We start from the raw sequence: 19,899 nt of genomic DNA on the forward strand, positions 1-19,899 counted from the left end.
GTACGCCATTCCCTTCATGGGCACTGATCCCTCTGTGGTGAAGAGAACTCAGCGCTACCTGTCTGAGGAATATCAAGAAACTCCGGTTATCTTACACACACACACACACACACACACTTATTATATATTTATATTTAAACTCTTAATAATAAAGTGTTTCATTAGATTGAGTAACATTAACTTTGTGTAAAATGTTAACAAGACACCAGGGGGCGGAGCTACACTCCTGACATCTTGTGTGTGTGTGTGTGTGTGTGTGTGTGTGTGTGTGTGTGTGTGTTGTCAGGTTCAGTACGGAGCGTATGCTGGTATCGGGGGAATCTCCTCCGTCATTAAGATCCTCTTTGCCGGCTTGATTTTCTCTTTACTCGTGAAGTTCAGCTTCGGCAGGAGCCTCCTGATTAAAGTACACAGATTTGTTTATTCTGCAGTTCAGATGCAGCTGCTGCTTGAACACGTATCAGTTCATTGTTTATAAATAAATAACAGACACAATAATTAATTTATTTGATTTATTTCCATGTTTCATGCAGTTCCCAGAGTTTTTCTCTTTCGGATATTTCTCCAAAGCAGGGCCGACTCGGAAACAGGTACGATACCAGCCTGTAGCCAGAAGTATTTGTACACCTGGTTTTCTGCAAACATGTGTTTCTTCCCCAAACTGTCTCACAAAGTTTGAGTGGAAGATCTCCTGCTATAGAGCTTCAACCCTATTGAAAACCTTCGGGTTCATCTCACCTACATCAGTACCTGACTTTACTAATACCCTTATAGCTGAATGAATCTCCACAAAATCTAGTGAAACATCTTCCCAGAAAAGTGGAGCTCATTATAGCAGCACATGGAGACCAAATGTGGAATGAGATGTTCAAAAAGTGCAACTCTTATGCTCAGGGTTTCACAAACGTTTAGCTATGTAGTGTATATCAGATAAATTCACCACTAAACAGGAAACCAGAGAATCAGTTCAGTACAAATGATGAGGAAATAAATCTGTATACAGCGTGTTTACTGACGTAGCATTAGCTTTCATTCACATTTTACAGACAATTCTAGTGTTTTTTTTTTCTTAAACAGACAATGCTTTCATGTTTAAAGTGTGTGTGTGTGTGTGTGTGTGTGTGTGTGTGTGTGTGTGCGCGCGCTCGCGCAGATGGAAGGATCATCATTCCGTTTTGCGTTCTTTGGTGAAGGTTACACTGAAGGTCAGGATCCATCTCAAGGGAAACCCAATGCTAAAATCCGCACACTTGTCCAGGGACCAGGTACGAATGTTCCTTTAATTAAAATAATACACAGTTGATAATAAATGTTATATATATATATATATATATATATAAATAAACATTGATATGAAGATGTTTCTTCAAATGTATATAAAGAAATTAACCTGCTAAAAGGGGGAAACTCATGAGATGTACGAAGCTTTACATGTGACTTTCAGTTCAATTTCAACATCAGATTTAAACTTGATCGATTTTTCTTTGGTAATGTTCAACGCCCCCCAGAGGCCGAGTCACGTTATTACAGATTTATCTTTTATAAATAATAGAATAATGATGTTATAGGTTTCATGTCACTAGATATACTTAGTGTATTACGTATTAAATATGATGTAAATTGTGTGTGTGTGTGTGTGTGTTACAGAGGCTGGTTATGTTGCAACACCGATTGCCATGGTGCAGGCTGCTCTCACCATCCTCAATGAACCGGAATCTCTGCCCAAAAAGTCAGTCACCTACACTCTCTCTCTCTCTCTCTCTCTCTCTCTCTCTCTCTCACTCTTCCACTCTTTCTTTCCTTCACTTTATAGTTTTAATTAAAAATGTGAATATGGCAATTTATTAACCAGTGTTGGGGTGTGTGTGTGTGTGTGTGTGTGTGTGTGTGTGTGTGTGTGTGTGTGTGTGTGTGTGTGTGTGTGCGCGCAGAGGTGGTGTGTACACTCCCGGAGCTGCCTTCGCTAGAACCACCCTGATTGAGCGTCTGGAGAAACACGGGATCCATTTCTCAGTGCTGTAATGAAGCGAGGTTCCATGCAGCACAGCTTCAGCACTTCCTGTCCTACGCTACACAACTCACTCTGATTATCGCTTAGCACTAATGCTTTCACACAGCGTGAAGTCATGAATTAATTCTGATGTGTGTATAATGACACACTGAGGGAGTCGATTACATTCACACTAAAGAGCTGATGTTCAACCTCAATCACATAAACACTCTGTAACCTTCACCTTCATCCATCAACCTTCATCACGTTATTTAGCATGATTTAGACTGGACCAACTAAGCACCTAGAATTAATAGTCGTGTGTGTGTGTGTGTGTGTGTGTGTGTGTGAGTTTTCTTCTGTTCTCTGTGTGTTCCCTCACACACTTCTGTTTAAAATAATGGAAATTTAAATTTTGGCATTAAAGTGTGTGTTGTGTTTTTTTTTGCTGTAGAATGTAAAGATATTAATAATAAATAAAACAAATGAAATTAGTTGATCTTTTTTTGTGTTATTGATTACACACTGCAGATAGATAGATAGATAGATAGATAGATGGATAGATAGATGGATAGATGGAGTTTATTAAGACCAGGTTGCAGATTTCTCTCTCTTCTTTCGAACGATGGCTGCCACTTCCTGCTTGAGTGCACAAACACACTGTTCCAACTGCTCACTGAACTCTTTCAGCAGGTGTGTGTGCTCATCCATGAAGAATCTCAAACCCTGCAGGTCCACCTCCTCCTGACACACACACACACACACACACAACAGTGTCTATGTAAAAATAAACATAGTAAATAGTATCTTCTGTAATGTGTTAATGTGGATGAGACAGAGGGAGTCAGTGATGAGAACATGACTGAGAACAGACACATTCCTGATCATCATCATCTTTTCTCTGCTTGTGTTCTATATGTGGATCTTCAGCCTGCATACATTCATTAGGTAACAACATTTTAATTAGTTTTGTATTAATATATATATATATATATATATATATATATATATATATATATATATATATATATAACGCTATCAATTCAGTGCATTTCTGTTTCATCATTTTTATAGAAAATGTAAATAAATAAATAACTAAATAAAAAAGAGGGGAGATTAAAACCTTCGGCAAAAAATACGTTTATCCACGACGTCCTTTCTTAGATATAAAATAAATAAATAAACTCCAGATAAAAATATTTTTAATCAGTAAACTTTTGTTTTATTTCTGCGCCAAGTCTCAAATCAAACACCAAATCCACCATGTTTTACACAATTTACCCTCTAGGGGGCGTTTTGTGGGTTTTTCCCTCATAATGGCGACACAAACTTAAATTACTGTCTTTATTGATCGTACAGATAAAAACAATACATCATTCAAATCTGTAAAATGTCTATAATTTTATATATATAAGCTTCCTGACTTGACTTGAAGAGGTGCAGTCTCTCCAGTGTCACCTCATTAACGGTCCGTGTGGAAACATAGCAAAGGCTCTTAATGATGTCCACACGTCTCTGCACTGATATAGCATTTATATTTAATCACTGTACATATGCTTACATACATATCACATGATGTAAATATGATACATGTTTAATAATAATAATAATAATAATGCTCATTTAGTAAATGAGATCATTAAGAGTCGCTCGGGAGAAACACTTCCAACAGGAAGTGGCTATATCTCGCTATCTTTGTCTCTCTATTTTCTCTATCTAATTGTCTCTGTGTCTCTTTTAGTAAATGTCTCTGTCTCACAGTATATGTCTCTCTCTTGCTGTCTCTCTATTTGTTTCTCACTCTTTCTAAAGCTGTGTCTGTGTCTCTTTGTCTTTGTCTCTGTCTTTCCTGCTTATTTACATGTCTAACAAAGTTTAGAGTTTTGAAAGTAATGCCATTAGTGATCTATGATGAAAGACTTTCCTGGTTTGATTCTTTCCTCTAGTTTCATATTGAACATTATAAGAAGTTTTTAAAAACAGAACAATTAAAGGTCATTAAAACTGGTTGCTGGTAAATCATGGTATATCAGTGGTGCAGGTGTTGGAGATGTGGTTCTTGTACCTGAGTCACTTCTCAAAGACTTCGAGTAACTGAGAGAATGTACAGGAAGGAGAAGTTTTGACCCTCTACCATAATGATCTAAGAGACAACAGTGGTCTCTTAACTATAGAAAAACCAAGAGTCCAATAAGCAAAGCCTTGTTTGTCACCCCTCTGGTAGTGTAGTGGTTAGTGATGCAGCCTCTGCTATCTGACTCACCCGGTTCAATTCCTACCCCTTAGCTTTCCTTTAAATTGTTTAAAAAGTTTTATAAAAGAACCAAAAAAGGTCCTAAAAATCAGGTTCTTGCAGGAGATCCTGTGGCTCAATTGGAAGAGCTCTACCTCTGGGTTGAGAGGTTGCTGGTTCAAACCCTGGCCAGGACTCAAAGTTAAGAGTGTGGAAGGTTCCAGTGACCATAGTGAGGAAGGTGTCAGAAATGGCTGTGTGGAAGGTCGGATGTGGACGGTTTCTGAGGGCGTATCCTGAACCAGGGGGGCAATAATCAGGCATCTGCCCCCCTGGCATCTGAGAAGCTGAAAACAGGGGTTATGAAGCAAAAACATCAAAAAAAGTTTCAACATAGGCTCCTAGAAGAATTTAATAACCTTTATCCCCTGCCCAAAATGCAAAACCATCACCCTCAATTTTTGAGTGAGGCTGTAACCAAGCAGGCCTTCACAGCCTTTGTTCACAGTCACCCACTCCATTGCTCACCACACAGTAATTTCCACACAATTTACCCAGTGTGGGGACAAGCCAGATTTGAACCAGCAACCTCTGAGCTCAGAGGCAAGGCTTTTACCACAAAGCCATCAAGTCCCACAACACACCATCTTTTTTTTGGGGGTTTATCCTTCGTTTCATGCTTCAAAGCAAGAAATTCAGACCAGAAAGAAACACAGAAAGCAGGATTCGAACCCTGAACCCCACCAACAGCAAAATACCAGTCTTAACCCACTGAACCATCAGGAAGGACAAGCTGTGACAATTGTTTAGAGCAGGTCTATCTTTTTTTTTTCAAACCATCAACACAAGAATATAATGCTAAAGACAGACTTAGGAAGCAAAACCATATCAGGACTAGCAGGATTCAAACCCTGATTCACGCCATTAGCGAGGCACCAGCCTTAACCCACTAAGCCATCAGAAAGAAACAGGATGGAAAGCTTGATTAGAGCAGGTCTATCTTTCTTTTCAAACCATCAACACAAGAATTTAACGCTAAAGAAAGATGTAGGAAGTGAATCCTGATCGTGACTGGCAGGCAAAAAGCAGGATTTGAACCCTGAGCCCCACCACCAGCGAGACACCAACGTTAACCCATTGAACCATCGGTGAGGACAGGCTAGGAAGCTTGTTTAGAGCAGGTCTATCTTTCTTTTCAACCCATTAAAAACAAAAATATATCGCTAAAAAAATATGTAGGAAGTGAATCCTGATCGTGACTGGCAGGCAGAAAGCAGGATTCGAACCCTGAACCCCACCAAAAGCACAACACCTGATTTAACCCACTGGACCATCAGAGAAGACAGGCCAGGAAGTTTGTTTAGAGCAGGTCTATCTACCTTTAAACCATCAACACAAGAATATAAAGCTAAAGAAAGATTTAGGAAGCAGGAACATAACCGACATCGCAACTAGCAGGATTCAAACCCTGATCCTCACCATCAGCGAGTCACCAGCCTTAATCTGATCAACCATGGAAGAGATCAGACTGGGAAGCATGTTTAGATGAGGCACAAGCCTTAAACCACTGAGCGACCACTGCTGAAAAGCATGTGTGCTTTTTGGAGGGTTCATACTTTGTTTGATGGCAGCGCAGTAAGAAAGAAGGCATGTAGGACTGGCTTTGAAACCTTATCACCAGCGTGGACTATATTAAGGACCATGTTCAGGCACAAGCCTTAACCCACTGAACCACGAAAGAGATCAGACTGGGAAGCATGTTTAGATGAGGCACAAGCCTTAAACCACTGAGCGACCACTGCTGAAAAGCATGTGTGCTTTTGGAGGGTTCATACTTTGTTTCATGCCAGCGCAGTAAGAAAGAAGGCATGTAGGACTGGCTTTGAAACCTTATCACCAGCGTGGACTATATTAAGGACCATGTTCAGGCACAAGCCTTAACCCACTGAACCATCAGGAAGGACAAGCTGTGACAATTGTTTAGAGCAGGTCTATCTACCTTTAAACCATCAACACAAGAATTTAACGCTAAAGAAAGATGTAGGAAGTGAATCCTGATCGTGACTGGCAGGCAAAAGCAGGATTTGAACCCTGAGCCCCACCACCAGCGAGACACCAACGTTAACCCATTGAACCATCGGTGAGGACAGGCTAGGAAGCTTGTTTAGAGCAGGTCTATCTTTCTTTTCAACCCATTAAAAACAAAAATATATCGCTAAAAAATATGTAGGAAGTGAATCCTGATCGTGACTGGCAGGCAGAAAGCAGGATTCAACCCTGAACCCCACCAACAGCAAAATACCAGTCTTAACCCACTGAACCATCTGGAAGGACAAGCTGTGACAATTGTTTAGAGCAGGTCTATCTTTTTTTCAAACCATCAACACAAGAATATAATGCTAAAGACAGACTTAGGAAGCAAAACCATATCAGGACTAGCAGGATTCAAACCCTGATTCACGCCATTAGCGAGGCACCAGCCTTAATCTGATCAACCATGGAAGAGATCAGACTGGGAAGCATGTTTAGATGAGGCACAAGCCTTAAACCACTGAGCGACCACTGCTGAAAAGCATGTGTGCTTTTGGAGGGTTCATACTTTGTTTCATGCCAGCGCAGTAAGAAAGAAGGCATGTAGGACTGGCTTTGAAACCTTATCACCAGCGTGGACTATATTAAGGACCATGTTCAGGCACAAGCCTTAAACCACTGAGCGACCACTGCTGAAAAGCATGTGTGCTTTTGGAGGGTTCATACTTTGTTTCATGCCAGCGCAGTAAGAAAGAAGGCATGTAGGACTGGCTTTGAAACCTTATCACCAGCGTGGACTATATTAAGGACCATGTTCAGGCACAAGCCTTAAACCACTGAGCGACCACTGCTGAAAAGCATGTGTGCTTTTGGAGGGTTCATACTTTGTTTGATGGCAGCGCAGTAAGAAAGAAGGCATGTAGGACTGGCTTTGAAACCTTATCACCAGCGTGGACTATATTAAGGACCATGTTCAGGCACAAGCCTTAAACCACTGAGCGACCACTGCTGAAAAGCATGTGTGCTTTTGGAGGGTTCATACTTTGTTTGATGGCAGCGCAGTAAGAAAGAAGGCATGTAGGACTGGCTTTGAAACCTTATCACCAGCGTGGACTATATTAAGGACCATGTTCAGGCACAAGCCTTAAACCACTGAGCGACCACTGCTGAAAAGCATGTGTGCTTTTGGAGGGTTCATACTTTGTTTGATGGCAGCGCAGTAAGAAAGAAGGCATGTAGGACTGGCTTTGAAACCTTATCACCAGCGTGGACTATATTAAGGACCATGTTCAGGCACAAGCCTTAAACCACTGAGCGACCACTGCTGAAAAGCATGTGTGCTTTTGGAGGGTTCATACTTTGTTTGATGGCAGCGCAGTAAGAAAGAAGGCATGTAGGACTGGCTTTGAAACCTTATCACCAGCGTGGACTATATTAAGGACCATGTTCAGGCACAAGCCTTAAACCACTGAGCGACCACTGCTGAAAAGCATGTGTGCTTTTGGAGGGTTCATACTTTGTTTGATGGCAGCGCAGTAAGAAAGAAGGCATGTAGGACTGGCTTTGAAACCTTATCACCAGCGTGGACTATATTAAGGACCATGTTCAGGCACAAGCCTTAACCCACTAAGCCATCAGAAAGAAACAGGATGGAAAGCTTGATTAGAGCAGGTCTATCTTTCTTTTCAAACCATCAACACAAGAATATAATGCTAAAGACAGACTTAGGAAGCAAAACCATATCAGGACTAGCAGGATTCAAACCCTGATTCACGCCATTAGCGAGGCACCAGCCTTAACCCACTAAGCCATCAGAAAGAAACAGGATGGAAAGCTTGATTAGAGCAGGTCTATCTTTCTTTTCAAACCATCAACACAAGAATTTAACGCTAAAGAAAGATGTAGGAAGTGAATCCTGATCGTGACTGGCAGGCAAAAAGCAGGATTTGAACCCTGAGCCCCACCACCAGCGAGACACCAACGTTAACCCATTGAACCATCGGTGAGGACAGGCTAGGAAGCTTGTTTAGAGCAGGTCTATCTTTCTTTTCAACCCATTAAAAACAAAAATATATCGCTAAAAATATGTAGGAAGTGAATCCTGATCGTGACTGGCAGGCAGAAAGCAGGATTCGAACCCTGAACCCCACCAAAAGCACAACACCTGATTTAACCCACTGGACCATCAGAGAAGACAGGCCAGGAAGTTTGTTTAGAGCAGGTCTATCTTTCTTTTCAAACCATCAACACAAGAATATAAAGCTAAAGAAAGATTTAGGAAGCAGGAACATAACCGACATCACAACTAGCAGGATTCAAACCCTGATCCTCACCATCAGCGAGTCACCAGCCTTAATCTGATCAACCATGGAAGAGATCAGACTGGGAAGCATGTTTAGATGAGGCACAAGCCTTAAACCACTGAGCGACCACTGCTGAAAAGCATGTGTGCTTTTTGGAGGGTTCATACTTTGTTTGATGGCAGCGCAGTAAGAAAGAAGGCATGTAGGACTGGCTTTGAAACCTTATCACCAGCGTGGACTATATTAAGGACCATGATCAGGCACAAGCCTTAACCCACTGAGCTACCACAGAAGTGCTTTTTTTTGGTGGGGTCATCTTTCATTAAAGACCAGGAAATAAAGAAATTATTCCAACACAGAAAGGACAGAATTGAAATGTTTTCAGAGTGGACAAGGTCCAGAAGTTTTATTTACCAACACAGGAACCACCAGCTTGAGCAGGAATCAAACTCTCAAACTCATCCTCATGGGGACCCTGACATTAACCCACTAGGCTATCACATCTATCTATCCATCTATCTATCTATCTATCTATCTATCTATCTATCTATCTATCTATCTATCTATCTATCTATCTATCTATCTATCTATCTATCTATCTATCTATCTAATATGATGTGAGGTCCAGTTAACAGCTAAAACAGGTAGCAGTAATAACTACTTTTTACTGAAGTACATGTCTGAGCCAAAACTTCTTTACTTTCACTCGAGTAAAAAAGTTTAATCAGTACTTCAACTTTTACCAGAGTATTTTAAAACATGAGGATCTGTACTTCTACTTAAGTAAAGGATGTGTGTACTTTTGCCACCTCTGATACTACGTCACTAGATGGACGTATTAGGAGAACATTTTCAGCTGTAGATGTTGTAGAAGTGAAGTTACTTCCTGTGTACGTACACTTGGTCTGTGCCTGCGCAGTCGCTGCAGCTGAGCTCGGACCGATGTCATGCTGTGGTAAAACACTTTCAGTGCTCGAGCGAATTCAGCATCACAGCTGGACTTTAGACTTCTCCTGCGCCCTCGAGCACTCTCTATACCTGCAATCAGGACACAACCGCTTCAGCGTCGCATCCCTTCAGCACCAACTCAAGTCTTATTACAGCTTTGCTGAAGAGTTAAAGAGAGACTTTAAATGTTTTACTGTCAAAATGTTAGACTCAAACATGTCTAAACCCTAATGTGTGTGTGTGTGTGTGTGTGTGTGTGTGTGTGTGTGTATTACCGTGTCGTGTGTGTGTGTTGAGCTGTTCTCTCAGTGTGTCATTCTCTTTCCTCAATGCTGCATTGGTGTTCTTCAGCTGCTCCAGATCTTCATGTAGAACTCGCAGACACACACTCGGATCTGACATTGAGCTATCGACACTCTTCAGACAAACACACACACACACACACACACACACACACACACACACACACACATTATTTACAGGTTTTATGGATTATACTTGGTAAAATCAAATAAAGCTTATAAAAGTGAGAATGTGTGTGTGTGTGTGTGTGTGTGTGTGTGTGTGTGTGTGTGTGTGAGGATGTAAATAAGCCCTGACCGTGTGCTCACAGTCCTCTGCTGTGTCTATGAGGACAGGGTTTTCTGGAGATTTCTTCACACTGTACAGACATGAGGTCATGTCAGAACATCCCTCTGCACATGGGGCGAAACCACAACCAAATAAACTTCATTAATAAACTCACTAATGTTTCTGTGTTATGAACCAGAGTCTGAGAATTGCATGTGTGTGTGTGTGTGTGTACCCTGTAGACCCCACAGCTGCAAGACCACAGCGTTACTCTGCAGGTAAGTGAGCAGTGCGTGTGATGTGTTCAGGGCTGTGAACTGAACGCTGAAATCCAGCTGTGGGTTCACACACTGCCACACCACCGGAGTGTAGAGCGGCTCTGTGCAGTCAAACATCTGGAATCTGAACACAACACACACAGCTTCATCAATTACAGGTAGATTGACGTTCTTAAAACGCTGAATTAGCTCCATAAGAATGTTCATTACAATAACACGTACGTGTGTGTGTGTGTGTGTGTGTGTGTGTGTTTCTATCACATCTCAGCCATCATCCCAACACAAACACACAAAATCCTGCAATACACAAACACACATACACACTGTAACATACGCTGTGAGTAATACATGCCCGATCTGTATGCCGCGGGTTCGGACCTCTTTGACCCAGCGCAGCCCGCAGCACTGATCCAGGATCAGATTTAAATCCAGTCTCTTTCCAAGCAGCTCTGTGGGGTCGATCAGGATATCGTCCTCTCCCAGTGGCCTACACACGCACACACACACACACACACACACACACACACACACACACACCAGGTGATTTATGTATGTATGAGTTTAGTATGACTGTGATCTTTAGTATGATGGTGTAAACTCTGCTATGATGCTTTACAGTAAAGCTAATAAATGTTACTCACAATCCTTCTGGGCTGCAGGGAACGATGCGTGCATGCAACATGGCCTCCTCGGTGCCCTCAGGTCCCACCACCTCCACCAGCTCATCCACAGCGAGGCGAAAGGCCAGTGAATGCAGCCACAGGTGAGCACTGCCCAGGTGTAGAGGCTCTACTGGGTCCCAGAAGGGGTCTTGATCCTGGGACAGAGCAGGCAGTGATGCTCCTCGCTGGTACACTTCCTCCATCAGGAACTTACGGTTAATGAACTTAGCTTTGGACCACAACCATACCTGTGCGAGAATGAAGCCAAAGGCGACTCGAGTAAACACACATTTTATTACTAGTAACACAAGTCATAAAAACATGATCATTAGTGACCTGTTTGCTCTGAACGCTCGTAACTCTGACCACAATCTCCTTCTCCAGGTCATGACCTTTAGAGTCAGACATCGCCAAGTTCTTAATCTCCAACTTAAACTCCACCCCCTGAAAAAGAACAGTCTTCATAAAAATTACAATCTACAAACTGGTACGATGCAAATACAAAACTAATCGACTAGAAAAGGGACCACATGGGAACACGGAGCATGTTGGAGAAAAATCATGCAATGGGAAATTCTGCTAAGAGGCGGAGCTTGAAGAGGTTCAAACCAATCATTAGGTTTCTTTGATGAGAGATATTTCATTTAGTAAAGTGAAGAAACGTGGACAAAGCTGATGGATTGAGTAACTCAGTTCTTCACCTTATTCAGTTCCTGACTCATCTGGTTTGCTTCGGTCACCATCGGCATCAGTTTGATGTAATCGTAAAAAGCGGCTAGGAGACTAGGGTTGGGCTCCTGGGACCCTTAGGGAGAAACGCTTTTATTTGGACACAGTCGAGAACATTTATCTGTACCCTCTCTGGTGCTGTACTGACACTGCACTGTTAAAAAGCAATAAAACACACGCACTCGGTCCAGGTGTGTCACACAGTGTGTGCAGGTGAACTCCCTCTGCCGCCGCAAGCTCAGACTGAAAAAAGTCGTAATCATAACGACTCCAATCGTCTCCGACCCGCTCAGACGGAAAACCCATAAACAGGAAGGTGCTGTTGGAGCCCAGGATCACACGGTCCTAATAAACAATAATCCTTTTTACTTTAATATATTAAAATGTATCCGAAAACAGAAAGAAGTATAAATGTTATTATTATTATTATTATTATTATTATTATTATTATGTGTGAGGTACCAAATGCTGCAGCTCAGTTGTCTGAGATATGGACATGCCATTCACTGTGATCTGTGACCCAGACACTGGTCTGACCGTCACTCGCTGCTGATGATTGGAGAAGATGGCATGTCTCTCCTGAATACTGTAACACAAACACACTCAAACACCCATTATTAATTTCCTGAGTGTGTGTGTGTGTGTGTGTGTGTGTGTGTGTGTGTGTGTGTGTGTATGTTGACTAAACCTGTTGAATGCATGAATATGTAACATGATATTAATATACAGATCATCATTAAACCTTCAATAACACACACTGACTTACCCCAGTCCTCTAACAGAAATCGCTCTGGGTGAAGCGTCTGCTAAACCCACCTCCCACTCACCTTCACAAAAACCACAAAAAACATCTCAACACTGAGAAACACACACACACACACACACACACACACACACAGTGATGATGTTTAACACATAAGCAGGACTTCTCTCACTGACCCTCCTGAATGAAGAGCTTGATGACTCCAGAAAGTTGTGCATCTTCATTAATGTTCAGCATGTAGGGAAACATCTGCATCATCCTTCGCTCCTGTCCTCCATCACCAGCCAGAGATGAACATATAAATTATACTGTTCTTAATTTCTCTGGACTCCAGAATTCTTCACTAATCTCATGTGTGTGTGTGTATGTGTGTGTGTGTGTGTGTGTGTGTGTGTGTGTGTTTGTGTGTGAGAGACCTGTGTGATGGTGGTGTACTGGGTCTCCCAGTCTTTCAGAGCTTCCTGAAGATGCTGCTCCCATAGTGTCTGAATCGCTCGGATCTGCAGCTCATTGTGAGTTAGAATACGCCTCAGATCCTCTACACACACACACACACACACACACACACACACAGAACAGTGAAAATCTGTAAACTAGGGAATCTGGTTAAGCAGGAATGAGTGGAATAAGAAAAGTATTTCTCTCCTCACTCATCTCCTGATCGCCCCCTCTTGCATTCTGATCCAGTTTACTGAGCTTCAGCAACAGTTTCGCATTTTCAGCCTTCAGTTCTTTAACCAGTTTCTCCGTTGGGCCCTCGTTCACCACTGCCTTGTTCTGGATTCGCTTCGCTCTGAAAGAGTTTTCACCGTTCACATCACTCAGGGTTTCACTCAGTTTCATTACTAATCAATCAGTTCATAAAATCTAGGGTTTGATTTCTCATCTTAAATCTCAGCTTTTTACACACAAACTTTTGTCCATGCAGTGTGTGTGTGTATAATATGCAGTGTGTGTATAATATGCAGTGTGTGTGTGTATAATATAGTGTGTGTATAATATGCAGTGTGTGTGTGTATAATATGCAGTGTGTGTATAATATGCAGTGTGTGTGTATAATATGCAGTGTGTGTATAATATACAGTGTGTGTGTGTATAATAGTGTGTGTATATAATATACAGTGTGTGTATAATATGCAGTGTGTGTATAATATACAGTGTGTGTGTATAATATAGTGTGTATAATATACAGTGTGTGTGTGTATAATATAGTGTGTGTATAATATACAGTGTGTGTGTGTATAATATACAGTGTGTATATAATATACAGTGTGTGTGTGTATAATATAGTGTGTGTATAATATACAGTGTGTGTGTGTATAATATACAGTGTGTGTATAATATACAGTGTGTGTGTATAATATAGTGTGTATAATATGCAGTGTGTGTATAATATAGTGTTTATAATATACAGTGTGTGTGTGTATAATATAATATGTGTGTATAATATATACAGTGTGTGTGTGTATAATATAGTGTGTTTATAATATGCAGTGTGTGTGTGTATAATATAGTGTGTGTATAATATATACAGTGTGTGTGTATATATAATATAGTGTGTGTATAATATGCAGTGTGTGTGTGTATAATATGCAGTGTGTATAATATACAGTGTGTGTGTATAATATAGTGTGTGTATAATATGCAGTGTGTGTATAATAGTGTGTGTATAATATGCAGTGTGTGTGTATAATATAGTGTGTGTGTATATATATGCAGTGTGTGTGTATAATATAGTGTGTGTATAATATGCAGTGTGTGTGTGTATAATATAGTGTGTGTATAATATGCAGTGTGTGTGTGTATAATATATGTGTGTATAATATACAGTGTGTGTGTGTATAATATAGTGTGTATAATATGCAGTGTGTGTGTATAATATGCAGTGTGTGTATAATATGCAGTGTGTGTGTGTATAATATGCAGTGTGTGTATAATATGCAGTGTGTGTGTGTATAATATAGTGTGTGTATAATATGCAGTGTGTGTGTGTATAATATAGTGTGTTTATAATATGCAGTGTGTGTGTGTATAATATAGTGTGTTTATAATATGCAGTGTGTGTATAATATACAGTGTGTGTATAATATAGTGTGTGTATAATATGCAGTGTGTGTGTGTATAATATACAGTGTGTGTATATAATATGCAGTGTGTGTGTGTGTGTGTATAATATGCAGTGTGTGTGTGTATAATATAGTGTGTATAATATACAGTGTGTGTGTGTATAATATAGTGTGTATAATATGCAGTGTGTGTGTGTATAATATAGTGTGTGTGTGTATAATATGCAGTGTGTGTGTGTATAATATAGTGTGTGTATAATATGCAGTGTGTGTGTATAATATACAGTGTGTGTATAATATATGTGTGTGTGTATAATATAGTGTGTGTATAATATGCAGTGTGTGTGTATATAATATAGTGTGTATAATATGCAGTGTGTGTGTGTATAATATGCAGTGTGTGTGTATAATATGCAGTGTGTGTGTGTATAATATACAGTGTGTGTATAATATGCAGTGTGTGTGTGTGTATAATATAGTGTGTGTATAATATGCAGTGTGTGTGTGTATAATATAGTGTGTTTATAATATGCAGTGTGTGTGTGTATAATATAGTGTGTTTATAATATGCAGTGTGTGTATAATATAATAATAAGATGATGCAGTGAAGTCACCTTTCAGCGTAGCGGAGAGTGGAGAGTGACTCCTCGTAGCAGATATCAGCTGGACTCAGAGTTGCGATCTGAACCGAACAAAAACATTCAGCACATTACATTAAAGCAGTGGTTCGCAAAGTGATAGGCCCTCTAGTGGGGAATAAAGATATGACAGGTCGGGCGCAGAGCACGGCAGGATTTATTTAATTTTCTTTTGTGTTCTTCATTAATCTTCTAATTAATTATTCATTAATCATTAGTTCGGGTACCGGGAGGAAAAGTGGAACTATTGTGTGGTTTAGTAAATAACGGTTTACTGTCACCATGTTAACTGCAGTAGACCAGTAATCACACACTTTACCATATTGTATGCAGTGGTCAAAACAACATCTCATCAACAGTGGAAACATTTGTGACATGGACCACAAAAAAAAAACAGGTAATTCAGCTCAAGCAGACAAAAACAAGTTCATGGTAGAACCAATTTACCAAAAAGCAGTCTATCTTGCCGATCTTGTTCCTTTTGCCATATCTTATCTCTCTGAGATGGACTTTTGCAATTGTTGCATCACTGAAAACAAAGTGCAGATCTCAACTCAACAATGACCATGACTTTAGAGTGGGAGAATGAAGCCTGCAACCAGTGCAGTGATGAGACTCACATACTGAGATGTTCTTTTTGTTCTTGACTTGTTCATTATTCCTGCCAAATGCATTTTCTCTTTTTTGTGCACAGATTGAGCAAAAATAAATAAATAAATAAATAAATAAGACTAAGGCAGTGATAATAAAACAACACACTTATTTTCAGTATTTTTTAACTTGATGCTATCTGATGTTATTGATTTACAACTTGATATTTCAATAAATTTGACATTTTTCAACATGAAGTATTTATTACCATATTTTGGGGTGGAAAAGGACAGGTGGGGCTTAAAAATCCACCCCCTGTAAAGTGGGGAATGAACCACCGCTGTAAACAGAGCAGAGTGTCACAGAAAACCAGAAAACAGTGACGTGTTAACTGATACCATGACGGTGCGACTGTTTCCTCCCAGCGCAGACTGCAGGAGTTTAGTGAGGATGGAGTCTCTGTAGGGAATATACACCGCTTTCCTTCCCAACGCCACTTCCGCAAGGGCACTACACACTCAACACACAGGAACACACACGGAATAAACACACAGCAGATCTCACAATTCTCTCTACACACTACACATTACACACTACACAACACAGACCATGCGCTATAAACCATTCACTACACAACACAAACTACACACCATACACAAAACACTATACGTACTATAAATCATTAGTGCACACTGTACAATATATCCTACAAACCAGACTACACAATACAATACACACTATACTATAATACTATAATACACTATATTCTCTATAATATACATCCACTACTTATTATACAATACACACTACACACTATATGTTAGAATAAGTGCATGTTTAGACCTGATCACGTTCCCCAGAGTAGTGAGACTGAGATTAATAGCCGTTCCCTCTTTAAGGCGATCGACCTCTGACCCTGATGACCTTTGCCTTTCACTTCCTGCCAGGTCAACCAGGTTAATGTTGGACTCTTTAGTGATGCACTCCTTTGAGAAGATCTGTAAAATAAAAAACTTTATTTAATGATATATTTAGATGATTTATTTAAAATGCGATGTTAAATGCGATGGTATATCATGTCTGTACACTTAATGCACGTAATCCAACATGAAGCAGAAGATACAAGAACGATGGAATACTGAAACTCACTTTCCACTGTGAGCTGGGAAATTCAGTCACTACCACATTTATGGACATGTACCTACACTAGTGTTTAGAGTGAACTACACCTGAGCATTTGAGGGTAAAAGGTCTTGTTCAGGGGTCCAGCAGTGGCAGTGTGGTGATACTGGGATTTGAACTCAGAACTCCAGTATCTTGGTCACTGAGATCCCTCGGTTACTAGCAGGCAGTGAGAGTGTAATGGTTTCAGTGTAAACACTGTGTAAGTGTGTTTAAATGCCTGTTTGAGCTGGATGATGATGAGCATGTGTGAGCGACTGCTGTTGGCGTTCAGGTGTGTGGCGGCGGTGGTGCGTGTTCGAGTTCCCTGCTCCATCAGCTGCTCCACCTGTACAGCACTGTCACAGGCCACTCTGCGCAGCCCCTCCACATAAAAACCACGCTGCTGATCCTCACGTACACGCAGACCACCGGCTGAACGACTCAACCTCGACAACAGATCGATCACCTGCACACACACACACACACACACACACACACACACACACAAATGAGTAAAACATTAAATAAAAATCTAACGAGTAAGAATTCAAATTAGTCGTCAATCAAAGAATCAAGAAGTTGATCAAATGAATCGAATCAATTATTCAATTAAATTTATTTGCTTCAAAATTCTGAATCGAACTGCTCGTGCATTAATAACTCTGAAATCTAAAACAGAGGAGTGCAGAACATAAAAAAGACATCAGGTATAACTTTACCTGCTCATTATAGATTTCTAACATGCTGAAGAAAACCTGGAGACACAGGACACACTGATCAGTGTATGAGGTTCATGTAGAAATTCCCAAACATTATTATAACGAGAATAAACACACACAAGATTCACTACCAGACGGAGAAACAACAAAAAAAAGACCTGGCATTGGCATCTGTCCTGATTGGCTGTGATGTAGGTGAAGAGCGACTGACACAGATTTGGGACGAGGCCCTTGTTGGCTCCGAAGCCCATCATGGAGTAACTTTTCCCTGAGCCTGTCTGACCGTACGCCAGCAGCGTGGCATTGTAGCCCTGCAGAGCATTATCCACAATCCCCTGCCCCAATCCGGCAAATACACAAGCCTAGGAGTAACACACAAACACACACTAACTTTAATGTCCTAAAATGATCATTATTATCAGGGGAGGATGAAAAGAACCCGACTGTTATTGTGTTGAAAAGTGTTTATAGTCATTATTTATTTAAATGTTCATGCTTTCCCAAGGTTGAGATGAATTCATTCCATTTTAGATTTAATACACAAAAAAATGAAGTCCACCACTGAATGTACACAAACACTACACATCAGGAGAAGAACTGCTGATCGCTCATAAACACCTTTATTTTAAACTTGTAGCTCTGCTTTCCTGTGATTGAATTGGGGAGAGTTGTTTATGAATGTGCAGATCACCGAGTGGCTAAAACACCGTTTCTTTATTATTACTGTATTAATACTGTTATCTTCACTTCTTCACATTATTATTATTTGCTTGATTATTAATGTATCAATTCAAAAGTTAAATATTGTAAATAAATACAGAACTAATAACCACAATAATGAAATAAAAACCAGTAACATATTATTGATGTCACATAAATAAACAATGCAAAAAAAATGAATTAAATAAATAAATATTACATAAATAAATATGTAATAATTAGATGGTGATACATATTACAGAAAACAAAAAAACAAATTATACAAGTGTGTGTGTGTGTGTGTGTGTGTGTTTGTGTGTGTGTGTGTTTGTGTGTGTGTGTGTGTTGACCTGGTCAGCATAGCGTCCCCCAACGTCCTCAGGCACTAATAGTCCATCTGAGTTCTTGGTGAAGCCGCTGTGTGACCAGAAGGTGAAGTGGAAGGTGAAGGTGCGTCGATGTTGACTGCGAGGTTCCTCAATACTCACACTGTTACTGCTCATAGTAATGATACAGCGACTCTCAGCATCACGCTCTCTCTGTACACACACACACACACACACACACACACACACACACACACACGTATGTCCATGTAAATAGTGTTATTTTAGTAATAAAGCTGCTGTTATCTAAATGAGCTGCTCCTGTAAACTCAACATGTCCCTTCATCTGCTACTGGATCTGCTTTAACATCAGCACGAGAACTAAATACTCACACCAGACTGTGCTTCTGATAATCATAAATACACTGTCTGGACTAAAGTATAGGGACACCTGACTTTTCCAGCCATGTGTGCTCTTTCCCCAAAATGTTACACAAATTTGGAGACAGGAGCATGAAATGTTCCTTTCACTTAAACCAGGAGATCCAAAACCTGTTCCAGCATGGCTTTGTGCTCAGGGAAGATCTGCTTTACATGGGTTGGAGTGGAAGATCTCCTGCTATAGAGCTCCATCAATATTTAACACCGTTGGGATGAATGTGAACGCTGACTGCAGCCCAGGAACCTTCTCACCTTCTCACCTCTATCACTACCGGACTTCACTAACACACTTGGTGGATTATATTCATTCCGTTACTTCCGTTCATTCGGCGGAGTGCTCATTATCAGAGCGCGTGTCAGCCAATCAGAATCGAGTATTAATCAACATTTACATAAACAGAAATCATGTACAAAAAAATCACGTGTACTAAAATAATGAATCTGCTCGCTGATTATTCAAATCTTAAACTTAAATCTTAAAGAACCATCAGGCTGGAAGATATTAATTTACCCAAATAAAGAAAAAATAAATCCGGAAAATCTAGATGAATAATTTCTCATCGTGATTACACGGGTACAGCAAATTCAAAGAAATGATTAAAAATGTTTTAAATTACTTTTATTTTTCTTTGTTCCTTTCATCGTCCACCTGAAGACACGTGACTCGCTTTCTAAGGTGAACCGATTCATTGATCGGTTACTGATCCGAACAGAACGAGGTGTCAGCTTTTAGAGATTAAATATGAAA

The 19,899-nt window shown here is 40.3% G+C and overlaps 2 protein-coding genes and 1 long non-coding RNA gene across 3 annotated transcripts in view; 2 read left to right on the forward strand and 1 right to left on the reverse strand.

Annotated features, from left to right (window-relative positions):
• LOC124390302 overlaps nt 1-2,484 on the forward strand; it is a 19,743-nt gene extending 17,259 nt beyond the window's left edge. The window contains exon 2 of the long non-coding RNA XR_006926715.1: nt 2,343-2,484. This is a non-coding gene — a long non-coding RNA (uncharacterized LOC124390302). The remainder of the gene's footprint in view (nt 1-2,342) is intronic.
• sccpdha.1 (saccharopine dehydrogenase a, tandem duplicate 1) overlaps nt 1-2,484 on the forward strand; it is a 5,899-nt gene extending 3,415 nt beyond the window's left edge. The window contains exons 7-12 of the mRNA XM_046856160.1: nt 1-85; nt 287-406; nt 534-590; nt 1,154-1,265; nt 1,648-1,729; nt 1,932-2,484. The exon at nt 1-85 is cut by the window's left edge and continues 33 nt beyond it. Of these exons, the coding sequence (XP_046712116.1) occupies nt 1-85; nt 287-406; nt 534-590; nt 1,154-1,265; nt 1,648-1,729; nt 1,932-2,022 (547 nt within the window). The 3' untranslated portion in view covers nt 2,023-2,484. The remainder of the gene's footprint in view (nt 86-286; nt 407-533; nt 591-1,153; nt 1,266-1,647; nt 1,730-1,931) is intronic.
• Nucleotides 2,485-2,570: 86 nt separating this feature from the next.
• On the reverse strand, nt 2,571-19,336 carry kif28 (kinesin family member 28). Its single transcript, XM_046856156.1, has 23 exons — nt 19,305-19,336; nt 18,735-18,923; nt 17,844-18,047; nt 17,686-17,721; nt 17,205-17,432; nt 16,646-16,800; nt 16,201-16,312; nt 15,188-15,255; nt 13,158-13,300; nt 12,924-13,045; nt 12,684-12,774; nt 12,511-12,571; nt 12,207-12,330; nt 11,927-12,089; nt 11,717-11,820; nt 11,352-11,459; nt 10,995-11,263; nt 10,706-10,840; nt 10,311-10,477; nt 10,106-10,200; nt 9,781-9,922; nt 9,456-9,595; nt 2,571-2,734 (listed from the first exon to the last, which is right to left on the reverse strand). The coding sequence occupies exons 2-23, from the start codon at nt 18,885-18,887 to the stop codon at nt 2,576-2,578; spliced, it is 2,979 nt and encodes a 992-aa protein (XP_046712112.1). The 5' UTR covers nt 18,888-18,923; nt 19,305-19,336; the 3' UTR covers nt 2,571-2,575.
• Between the last annotated feature and the right edge of the window lie 563 nt (nt 19,337-19,899).

Source organism: Silurus meridionalis, chromosome 8, assembly GCF_014805685.1.
Source record: "Silurus meridionalis isolate SWU-2019-XX chromosome 8, ASM1480568v1, whole genome shotgun sequence".
Classification (NCBI taxonomy): domain Eukaryota; kingdom Metazoa; phylum Chordata; class Actinopteri; order Siluriformes; family Siluridae; genus Silurus; species Silurus meridionalis.

Bases quoted from the DNA above. Each gene is read 5' to 3' on its own strand.
- kif28 (XM_046856156.1), bottom strand. From the start codon at position 18,887: ATGAGCAGTAACAGTGTGAGTATTGAGGAACCTCGCAGTCAACATCGA. The intron at 18,048-18,734 runs GTCAACACACAC...TGTTACTCCTAG, and splicing joins GGGGACGCTATGCTGACCAG to GCTTGTGTATTTGCCGGATT. The intron at 11,460-11,716 runs GTGAAGAACTGA...GTTCTTTTTCAG, and splicing joins TGAGTCAGGAACTGAATAAG to GGGGTGGAGTTTAAGTTGGA.